Here is a 12152-nt window from a genome sequence, read left to right on the forward strand (position 1 = left end):
GATTGTTTGTCCAAATGTATTCCTGACATGAAGCACACAACAGGAGGTAGTTTGCCCTCGTCATGCTCTCACTACAAGAAATACTCCAGATCCACTGACCAGCATTGTTTTCACACGGATTTATCCGACCATCACACAGAAATTAAGCTAGAGAGCTGACAGGTTAAAGACCTTTTTATGAGCCGGCAATTTACATTCTGACATTCAGGCCCGTCGGCTAATGTCTGGAAAAGTTCAGAGCTGCATGTGTAAAAAACAGCTTCACCCAAACAGATCCTGTCACTGAAAACAGCGAGTATTGTGACAGCAGTAAGGCTCAAGTCAAACAGGTATCGTGAGCCGTAAAAACCAACAAAAGGTTGCGTTAAAAATGTTTTGTAGAGCATGTTGTCAGGGCAACATGGGTGATAATTTACCAGGTTTGTGTGTCATTTTACCTTTTATGTTTAACATAAACATAAATGTTTAGGATTTACATGATTATTTATTATTGTTTGTGTAGGTGTTTGTCTAACCTTGAAATAAACTAAGATCAACCTAAATGTGAATTATCTTTATTACATAAACAATGTTTTTCTTACCATCCGACCTCTCTCTGACTTGTCTTCCCAATGTCATGTTTGTGCGATATATGTATGGATGGAAGGGGCCCCATTTCCCTGCAGGTAACATGTGCGTGTAACATTGCAATTAAAGGCTTAATCAATCAATCAATGTTACAATTTTGAAAGGTTGAGTAGAGTAATGAAACGTGCAATCTTGCTGCAGGACAAACATCTTTGGTTTGGCTCAATTTCATCAAAGCCTTCAAGGTCAACATAATGTTATTGATCAGAAATCCTTCTAACTTTAAAAGTACTATATGACTGTACTGTATAAAGATTTAAAGTATCATGTCACATTTGACCTCTGACCGTTCCTCTAAGGTTGATCAAAGTGATAACAGTTCCATATCGAGTTATTTAAAATGGCAAAAGGTTTTCAGACTGACAAGAACAGAGAGAATCTTTTTGAGTTTAGTCGATGGATTTTACTACGACTTTTGTTTTGTACATAACAGTAACCGGCTCTAACTTTTAATAGACAATTTGAATACACTTCTGATAATCCTGAATAACTTTTTTAAATCAGTATTTATTTCTAAACATTTAAACAAATTTTGCTAAACAGTGCAATGAATGCTCCACATGTATGAAATAAAAATGTACGTATTTAAAACTATGCAAGTATATAAATAAGGTTTCATCAATCTCCATGTTTTAGTGCAATAACTCCGAAAGTATTTTGTAAAAAGAATCCCAAAGAAAATAAAATTATTATCTACCAAATATAATACTGCTCCCTTAAACGTGCACACCCAGAGGGTGAGCTGACCTGCCACGGGCATTTGTTTCTGCCTCTCTGATTGGATAAAGAGAAATAACGTTGAAGTGAATGCTGAATAATATAGAGTCAACCATGACAGTGCCACTAATTCATTTCACCCGAGTACTTAACAATAATTACACATAGATGCAGTTGATATGTCTCCACCAGAGTCCACGACTTATTGCAAAGACACAGTCGTCTCATCCGTCTTCACCAGATCAGCTTGTGAATGGTTCTTTCCAAGAAGGGCAGGAAAACTGTCATCTTGGCTCTTGTTGGATTCTTCTCTTGATAAAGATTAAGTATCGCTTGAGTACCAAAGGTGTCTTTCAATAATGCAGCCAGGATCACAATGTCTATTTATATTAAATATAAGGATATTGTTGCAGAAATGCAAAAGACCTTCAAGCCAAGGTCAAGACGTAAACTGGCTTCAAAGCGTAACAAATCTCCAGGGACTCGCTCTGCCGAGCACCAGTGACAGCGGAGAACATTCAGGTGCGATGAGATGTCATTTATGGAATTGCACCTTTCGACAGCATCCAACAAATGATGCTGTACCGCTGCCCTGCTCTGCGGCACCAATGACCCTTTTTTCCACCCACACACTTATTACTATGAATTGCACACCGACACCAACTGGCCACCATTTCAACCCAGCCTCCAATTCTCCGGCTAACCGGTGACCATAAATCTGTCTCTGGGAGGCGAACGTAAGCACACACTGTTCCAGTATAAGTGTCTGGGCGTACAATCGAGGTCCATTTGAGAAAATGCAGACACTGGTACATTACCTGAATATCACGCTCAACATTTCAGTGAATTTCCTTCCTCACAATCGCTCTGTAGCTACACTGAAAACACTGTTAAATGCCATGATACTGGCAATCGTGGCTTTAATAGGGATGGAAAAAAAATATATTATGAAAATAAAGGATTACCTTGGGTCCATTTAGTGTTTGCGCTGCATTATCCCTCCTCTTGTGGATAAGTGGCTTAATGACCTCTGATATTTCTGGCATGCACAGCAAGTGTCCTGGGAAACAAAGGAGATCTAATTGAAGCAAGGCAAGATGGGAAATGACAATCCAAAAAAACACACTTTATCACACAGATAAACCACTCTCCTCATAAAATGATACCAGGGGTTGTTTGCACAAGCTGCTATTTGGACCTATAGTTATGTAAGATGGGAAGGAAGCTCTGCACCTGGATAAGCTAGAAGTTTCTAGTGGATGTGTTGGAATCCACAGCATGATGTGCTTCTAAAGGCCCCTACACACTGAAAGTGCTGAGAAAGAAATGACATGAAATGCCAAATTTTTGGATGCAAACATTTTATGTAATGTATATACACACAAAATATTTTTAGTGCACAAAATATTTGCACAAATTTTACGTTTCTTTACCTTTTCTGTTGTCATCTGTTACAGCTACCCTATAGGCAGGGGTGCACATAAGTGGTCCGCAGGTGCGCATTCGCTGTATAAATAAAAGACCAGATAAGAAGTTGCAATGCACGTTTGCGTACATATAAAAGGCGCTGTTTTTGTCAGCTAGAGTGGGATTTTCACGGCACATTCTGCACCACATCTCTGTGCGTTCATCATTTGTTTGAAGCCAGCTCACCTCCTGCAACCACTTTTCCGAGAATACGCGCTTCTTTTGTGGTTCGGACTCCTTCTGACATTTCTTTGGAGGTGGAGGAACACCAAAGTAATTGCTTAAAGGAGCTTCTTCAGCGTCTTTAAGAGTTCTAAACAAATGTCTGTCCTCCTCCAGATAATCTTATGTTCGCAAACACGCGTTGCAACTTCTTATCTGGTGCACGTCTTTTATTTTGACAGCGAATGCGCACCTGCGGACCACTTATGTGCAGCCCTGCCTATAGGGCACAAGCCATTTTATTAAGGCCTGTGCTTCTGAAATGACTTTCTCATTCATTTTCTCTATTGACATTTCAGAAAATCCCTATATTCTTAAATAAAGAATATAGGGATTAGCTACAAGGTGGTTTATGAGCCAAATACTGATTCAAAGCCTGGATTTGGATCAGAAAATAAAGTCAGAGGTACAACAATGCATACATAATTACTCCTAAAATTAGAGGAACTACTCATAATAATAACCTGCTGAAAATTCCAGAATCTACAGCAAGTGACCTTTGGAACGTTTTGGAATTAGCTTATCTTAACATGTATGTTGTTAACAACAGTATATTGGAAATGTATACATTAGATTATACATATATGATAATTAGGGGTGCAACATACACAAACTTCACGGTTTGGTTCGATACTTTGGTGTCACGGTTTGATATTTTTTCGATACAAAAAAATGTTCATGCCTTTTTAATTTGTCATTTATTAAAATTATAAATATATATTTTAACTCAAAAGTACAGCTTTTACATTTAATGTTGCTGAAACAACAAAGTAATAAATAAATTAATCTATCTGATCGAGAAATCACTCCTCTTTGGAAAAGAGAGTTTATTACAGAGAAATGTCTCTTTCCAAAATAAAAGCTATACTATACGCTTCTTCTGGGCTATATTCTCAGCAGCATATTAAACATATCAGGTCCCCATAAGGAGAATCATGTGCTAACGGCTGTCTAAATGACTCGGCTAAAGTTTGTAGCATGCGTGCTTGTTGTTTTTGTCTGCTTCCACTTGTCTTTGCACAAGGATGATGTCGGAGTAAATGTGCAGTCATATTCGTTGTGTTCCCACTAGTGCTGTCAGTGTTAATCTAGTTGAAATGACGTTAACGCCACAACACGGCAAATCTCCGTTAACGAGCTACCGCGGATCGCCTCGTGCGTGGGGCTGGACGGCCAACACGTTAACGAGCTAACTGCGCTAACGCACTAGTTCCCACCAATTGAGCATTGCGTGGCACATCCAACATACTGTTTTACTTTAGTCCATGACGGCTTACCTTCAGGGTCATACGTCACATGAAGACCAAAATAGTTCCAAACGCCAGATCTGAATGAGGGTGGGGGAGGTTCAATTTGCCATGTTGCAACTAGCTTAGCTTCTGTCTCCTAGCTTGCGCTGCGCTCAGTGAATCTGCGTTCGACTACTCCGCCTAGGCTGCACTGTCGAGCGCAGATCCACTGAGCGCTCAACACAGACAGCATCGTCAGAAGAAAAGTTAATAAAATAAATTAAAAATTTTGTATTGTTGATACATATGCGTACCGAACCGAAAGCACTGTATCGAACGGTTCAATATCGATACGAATATTGTTGCACCCCTAATAATAATGTATAATGGTAGTCTGTGTGTACCGTTTGTGCCTGCTCAAGCGGTTTCTAAAGTTTAGCACTGACTAAGAAATCTGACATTTCCATGGCGACAGCTACTTCCACCAATCAGGGCAGGGATAGCTCAGTAGGTAGAGTGGTGGCCCCATGATCGGAAGGTCGGGGGTTAGATTCCCTTGAACAGCTACCCTGAGGTACCCCTGAGTAAGGTACCGTCCCTACACACTGCTCCCCGGGCACCCATTGGCTGCCCACTGCTTCACTGAGTGAATGGCTTAAATGCAGAGAGGAATTTCTCCACAGGGATCAATAAAGTCCACTTTCTTTCTTTCAATCAGACGCTTTGCTGCCTTATGTTCAGACTGTGGGTAGAGTCATTCTTTTCTGTGACACTGTGAGTGAAACACGTGTTTGTTAAAGTAAGGTTGACATCACACAGACTTCTGGTTTCTACAGGAGCTCATACCATCGTCTCACAGCGTCACAGCTTGTAGTTAGTCTACTTTTAGTGGTTACAACATTACGGTTCATGATCAGAATCCCTTTGAAGAATATGAATGAGCCCTGTAGCTGAGCGATTAGCCTTTCTACACTTCTACCATCTCATTAAATGCCACATATCATTTTTTCTGAGTACTCGTGCTTGTATCTCACTAACGTCGGTTGTATCAGATTGTAGGAACGAGTGACCACTTTGATCGTTAGTTTGAGGACTTGGGAATCAAAAGTCAAAGACCCACGCTTTATTGCGTCCACTGCATGCAACTGCTTGTCTTTTTGCTCTGTCACATCTCAGCTATGTGTGCACTCGTTGCTTTGAGTCTTTCAGATTGAGTTATCTGGGTTATTTTAAGATTACTGGAATTATTCCCCCATCTTTGCTCTTTCTTGCCTCTTTCCTTTGTCAAGAGTTGGATGGTACTTACCATCTAAAATTCACAAATTAACTCGATGCATCTTGTTTAATCCCTATAAAAACCTGAAAGAAATGACATAATCAAGCCGCGGCACTTCAAATAACTTCTTCGCTCTCGGTGACCTCCTGTAGTCTCGCTGTCACTGTGATGGTGTTGGGTAGCAATTAGTATTTCCCAAAAATATTTAGCTTTTTTTTAAAGCAGGGAAAATGTGATGTAGAAATTATTCGTGACCTTTAAGTCAAATTTCATTAAATGAAGCCATGTCAAAATTAATAAATAAATAAATCTTCAGAGATTATTTAAGACTTCCCCTTCCATACACCGCCATCGCCTACACGTCCAGATGACAGGCAGCTATTTATATCTTTAAAGGGCACGTTAAACATGTGAGGTCTGCCTGTTGTTTATTGCTGGAGCAACACAACTCGATACTAATTCCTGTGTGACACCGAGCGCTCTAACAAAACCTTGCTAAAAGGTCATGTTTGCTTTGCAAAAATAAACTTAATTACACAAATAATCTGAGATCCCCAATGAGGTTTAGCCAATCTATATGTCAATGCGGCAGCCAGATAAGAGGCGGGAGGTGGTAAATAAGGTATAAACGCAGCTTGTAACTTTGTACCCTCCCGCCATACGATACTATGCCCCTTCCAGTAATTACCGAACCACTCCCGCATCCCCGTTTGAAATTCGATCATTGTCTGTCGGCGATAACACACTGTGCCAGACGGTTTATGCAGTGTGGCCTTGGCTCCACCACACTTCATTAGGGAGAGGGAGTGCAGAGAGAAAGGCACTGCGGGGGGATGGAGTAGCCGCTGCGACCTGCCCGCTCTCCGCTCTGCTGTAGAGCCTACAGAGGCTTGCTGAAGCCTGTTGGGGCAGCAGAGAGCCTTCACCTCGTGTTCGCTTGAGCGCGAGGGGAGCCGCAGGGGAAGAAAGAGAATTTGGAGATAGTGATCTGGGGCTGCATTCACAGCTGTAGTTTGTTTTGAGAAGCAAGGAGGAGGATAAGAGCCTCTATCCCTGCTTTATACGAGCAAACATGCATTCAGGCGAGCGAAGGGATGGAAAAAAAGGAGGAGAGGCTGACACAGATGATAATAGATGCTTTTGTTTGGTAAATGTAAATAAACCGGGGACTTAATGTGGGTTAATGATGTCTATCTAGCCATCTTTCATCCTTGAGGGAAATAATTATTCAATTTCCTGCTGAATTTATTAATCTGCTCACTTACAAAGAAATGTAGGGCCTCTAATTTTGATGGAGGTTCCAGCAGAATATCAATCAAAACTCCAGAAAGTCATACATTGATTTGTATGTCTTTGAACCCTGCGTAAAACATGACCTAGTAGTTGGTGGGTAGGTGCTTCCTTTATTTGGTTTGCTCACATCTCTTTGAATCACTCCTCTTTACAGAAACTCTCTAAATCCTTTTGATTTCTAGGCTGAAACTTGGCAGCTTCAGCTCCCTCCACAGATTTTCTGCAGGACTGAGGTCTGGTCGATCTTCCCCTCATTGCAGTGGGATCGTTACCACAGCATAATGTTGCCACCTCTTTGTTTCACCGTGGGGATAGTGCTGCTGGGTCATGCTCATGATTTTAAAAGAGCTGGATTTTGGTTTGTTTGGTTGCAGCACCTTCTCCCAAGCTTTCTCTGAATCATTTAGATGTAACCTTTATCTCTGTATATCTATAAATAGTGTTTCTGGTTTCACCTCAAATTGCTTCAAGCTGCAGCTAGCATAAATGAGTTATTTGTGGTAACACTCCTCTCCTCTCGCCTCTTTATCAAGGATGAGTGAGCCATACCCGCAGATCGGAAGCAAAGGAGCTCTACTTCTAATGGTGCTTGTCATGAGCGTCTGGGAGATGTCTGGACCAGCAGAAGCAGCAACAGGTGAGGAAACAAAAGCAGCTTTTACTTTGCTTCTTAAGTTTTCAGTGGTGGGCTGTAGTGCTGAACTGCTTCTGGGTATCACTGGTCTGGACTTTGACACTGAAAACAATTATGACCCAGTCAGTCATATATTCTTTTTTAAAGAATATATTCATAAAAATCACATATTTTTACTGTTTCTTTCCTTCATAGTATTAAAGACTAAGGCTGCTCGTTGACTGTATGATGTAGTGCCACACTGCGACCCAGCAAGCAAGCAAAAAGTATTTTCACCAACAATTTGAGATGAATGCAGAATAATCTGTTCAGAATAACACCGACTGTGTAACATTGCTTTCTTATCATTGTCCCTCACTCAAAAAGCTAAACTCTATAAATATGGAAATATGTTGGACATGAGATTTCTGTCACTTCACTGAAATCATTCTCAGTTTGTGTTTGTGACCTGGAGGCGTTAACTTTCTATGAACTGTATAAATTTTTAGGCCAATTAGACAGCGAGACCTTCCTTCTGTATATGAACGCCAGTGGCAGAAGTAGTAGATTCTGCTCATGAAGAAAGACGCATTTTGGACTGGAGTGGGAGCAAGCAATTGTAATATATATATATTAAAAAACAAAAAAGCTAACTAATAAACTGAATTTGAGTAGCTTCCATGTTTAGCTCAGTGGTTTTTGCGATGTTACATAATTATGATGTATGTGGCAGCACAACCAACAGGACCAGGGAGAGAGAGCGCAAGCAAGAGCTCTGGTGTGGTGTTTATTTTCAATATAAATCTGCTCTGCTCCACCATGTAGCAATGCTGCCATTACTTTGGTGCAAGTCAGACCAGGAGTGTCCGCTGCAGCAGCAGCATGAATAACTGGACTGACCATTAGTAACTGATGCTGTTATACATCTTAATAACATCTAAGTAAATTGTTACGTTTGGGGGTTTTTTGACAGTAAGTCTTGAACAAAGATCCGATTACTTTTTTTCAAGTAACGAGTAAAGTAAGGGATTACTATTGCAAAAACGGTAATTAGATTACCGTTACTTTCCCGTAGGAACGCTGCGTTACTGCGTTACTAAAACCGTGATTTTTTTGCGAGAATGTCTCATGACAGTGACGTAAGCAAGTGCGACGTTCGTGACAACAGCTGTGTGCAGATCAACAATGGATCATATATCGAGTGCAGAGAGAGTATGAGCGTGCAGCGTTTAAAGCGTGGAAGTACTGACCTTACTTTGAGTTTGATTCCATAAAAAGTGACAAAAACATTAGTGTCCGTTGTGCGTGGGAAGAAAACTTCTTTTTACAGCGAAAAAACCCCTAAACTTCCAAACAAGCACCGAGTAGCTACGACGTAATGGGAAACTCACAGAGAAACTCGCGGATTCTTCCACTGACCGCTGCACACCTGCACCAGGGTAAACCTCCGCCTACCCCACTCCTGCTTTACAGGTGAAAATAGAGCAACAGGACCGCTAGTCTGTGACTTTATTTATTTTCTGCTGTGTTTTACTTGCATCTATTTGAAAGACTGAGTGTAAACACAAAAAATATTTTATTTTATGTGCTGGAATGTGCAGAAAATAGGTTTAAATGTTAAACAAATTTCTTCCAGTCAGAGAATGTTAAATATAATAAAGTTTTTGCTTGATGCATAAAGTTAAAATATTAAAACTAATAAAACAAGTTTAAAAAAAAGAGACTTTTCCATTTGATTACATTTTGTATGATGATTATGCAGAAAAAGTAGAATTGGGCTGAAAGATCTATCGCTTTATCACCTATTCAGGTTGTAAATCGTGTTTTTAAAAAGTAACTAAGTAACTAAGTAATTAATTACTTTTGAACATAAGTAATCAGTAAAGTAACGGGATTACTTTTTTGGGGAAGTAATCAGTAATTAGTTACTGATTACTTTTTTCAAGTAACTTGACCAACACTGGTCTTGAATAGTGGCAACACTGTGCTTTAAATTGCTTTCATCAGTGCTGTATGTCCTGAAGTAACAGGGCCATTGGATTCTCTACCTCGGCTCTCAAACACTGATGTTCTGTAGGTCTTTTACGTCGATGCTTTTATCCTCTGGTTGTAAAAATGGAGGTGTATGAAGAGATAACAGGGGAAAGGCCGTGTCAGGAAACATGTTGATTAACAGTCAAAAGATCATCAGCAAGGAGTCTGGTTTGTGTCCCAGTTGGTAACTTTGCGTTTTTGCTCAGTGATCAGTTTTGCTTACGCCCACTGGATTTGCTACTCAGGTTCAAGCTCTGAATCTACTTGGTTGGGTTTAGAAACAGATTGCCACAGCATGTTTGGGTTAAACATGCTGCTATACGACAGTGGGAAAATGGCAGCGGGTTTATACCAAAAATGCCAAGGGACTCACTGCAAGTGCTTATATACCAGCGAGCTATGAGTGACCCATCTCACTATTGCTATAACCTGGACAAAGAACAAAATGTGTGCATCAGTGAGACAGCGGTAGCTCAGACAAAACAGCAGCATTCGACTGGAGAAACAATCTAAGACGTGACCGTTTACATTCAGGTAAAATGCAACCTTTTGATCTTCTTGGAGGTCCAAGGCACAAAGTTTTTTGTTCTTACAGCTTACAGCTCTAATACAAGTAACGTGTTACTGTAATCCGATTACTTTTGTCAAGTAACGCGTAAAGTAAGGGATTACTTATTCAAGGTAATTAGGTTACTGATACTTTCCCGTAAGCAGGCTGCGTTACTAAACTGTGATTTTGTTTGTGAGAGTGTCTCATGACTGTGACGTAAGCACGTGCGACGTCTGTGGTAACAGACGTGTTACGTGGATAATATGGAGTGTGGGAGAGAGTACGACCGTGCAGCGTTTAAAGCTTGGAAATACTCACATTACTTTGAGTTTGATTCTGTAAAAGTGACAAAAACATTAGCGTCCGCTGTGCACTCTGTGTGGGAGGAAAACTTCTTTCTAAAGTGAAAAATTAAACTTCAAATCTGAGCGAGCAGCGAGCACGCTGCCACGGGAATGTGACATTCACAGAGAAACCCCCGGATCCCCCCACTGACATGACCGCTGTGGACAAACCTCCACCCGCCCCACTCCTGCTAAACAGGTGACAATAGATTTAAGAGCGACAGGACTCAGTGCTGCTGAATCTTTGATTTATTTTATTTTCTGCTGAGTTTTACTTGCATCTGTTTAAAAGAGGGTGAACAAAATTTTTTTTTTTTAATATGCTAGAATATGCAGAAAATAGGTGTTCAACAATTTCTTTAAGTCAAAGACTGTTGCATATGATTTAATTTTTGCTTGATGCATAAAGTTAAAAGATAAAAAATAATGAAACAAGTTTTAAAAACAGACTTTTTCCATTTGATTCAGTTTTATGATCGATTATGCAGAAAAAATAGTAACAAAGTAACCAGTGTTGGGAAGGTTACTTTTAAAATGTATTCCATTACAGAATACAGAATACATGCCCCAAAATGTATTCTGTAACGTATTCCGTTACGTTACTCAATGAGAGTAACGTATTCTGAATACTTTGGATTACTTAATATATTATCATGCTGTTTACAACTACATGAATGTACTATTGCTGTGATTTATTACTGTTACTGAAGGTCCGCGGCTCCGAACCGTAGTAAAGGGACCTCTGGCTAATACGGTGGGTTCTGTGTCGGGCTCGTAGCCGAAAACTAGCTTTACTTTGTTGTCTGGGTCAACTTTGCTAGCAGAGACAGAGAGAGGCGTTGAAAGGCTGCTCCAACGGAACTTATTGATTTTGGAGGAAAACACGAACACGGTGTACAGTCGAGTCTTAATAGCTTACTTACAACTGGGCTCGTCAGGCTCTCTTCTTGGCTGCAGTGGTTATTATTATATTTACATGCTTCCAGCTCCCGTTTTTGCTCGATGACAGCTCGTACTTTTCCTTTTTCTCCCTCCCTCGCTCACAGACACATAACGTGTATGGCAGTCCATTCTCCCTGCAGCACGGACTACACTGCCTATGATGCTACATTCTTTAGAGCTATACCTGTAGCATTCTGCCTATTAGCTTAGCACAACAGCAACAGGCGCTCTCTCACCCAGGAAACACGCAGAGAGAGAGCGTCACCCTGTAACCATGGCAACCGTAACGCTGCCGCCTGGAACAACAGAACGTAGCTGTCAAACAAAACCCAAACAGTCCTGACCCGCCACAATATGAAACGGGGAAGTACTGCTGTGTAATCCATTTATTTCAACAAAGTAACTGTATTCTAAATACCACCTTTTTAAACGGTAACTGTAACGGAATACAGTTACTCATATTTTGTATTTTAAATACGTAACGGCGGTACATGTATTCCGTTACTCCCCAACACTGAAAGTAACTAATTACTTTTGAAAATAAGCAATCAGTAAAGTAACAGGATTACTCTTTTGGAAAAGTAATCAGTAACTAATTACTTTTTTCAAGTAACTTGACCAACACTGGTCAAGCTCCTCCCCCACGTAATGAAAACGTCATCAGGGCTGATCTGCAGCACAGAACACTGTACAGGTCTTCCAGTTCTGGGCTTCTTCTCTTTTAACTGACATATTAATATAAGAAACTAGCAGAATAACAAAGTCACTCATTTCATGTCCTTCTGGAGCAGGTTCAACAAATGACAGATCTGATGCAGAGACATGTTTTTATTAGGTG

At 40.4% G+C, this 12152-nt stretch overlaps 1 protein-coding gene across 2 annotated transcripts in view; it reads left to right on the forward strand.

The window, feature by feature from the left end:
* The window catches only part of LOC148097848 (chemokine-like protein TAFA-2), a 97853-nt gene that overhangs the window by 50454 nt on the left and 35247 nt on the right, over positions 1-12152 (forward strand). For both annotated transcript variants that reach the window (XM_087830524.1, XM_087830525.1), the window contains exon 2: positions 7365-7468. In XM_087830524.1, the coding sequence (XP_087686650.1) occupies positions 7366-7468 (103 nt within the window). In that variant the 5' untranslated portion in view covers position 7365. The remainder of the gene's footprint in view (positions 1-7364; positions 7469-12152) is intronic.

Source organism: Neolamprologus brichardi, chromosome 17, assembly GCF_056152115.1.
Source record: "Neolamprologus brichardi isolate AB-2024 chromosome 17, ASM5615211v1, whole genome shotgun sequence".
NCBI lineage: Eukaryota > Metazoa > Chordata > Actinopteri > Cichliformes > Cichlidae > Neolamprologus > Neolamprologus brichardi.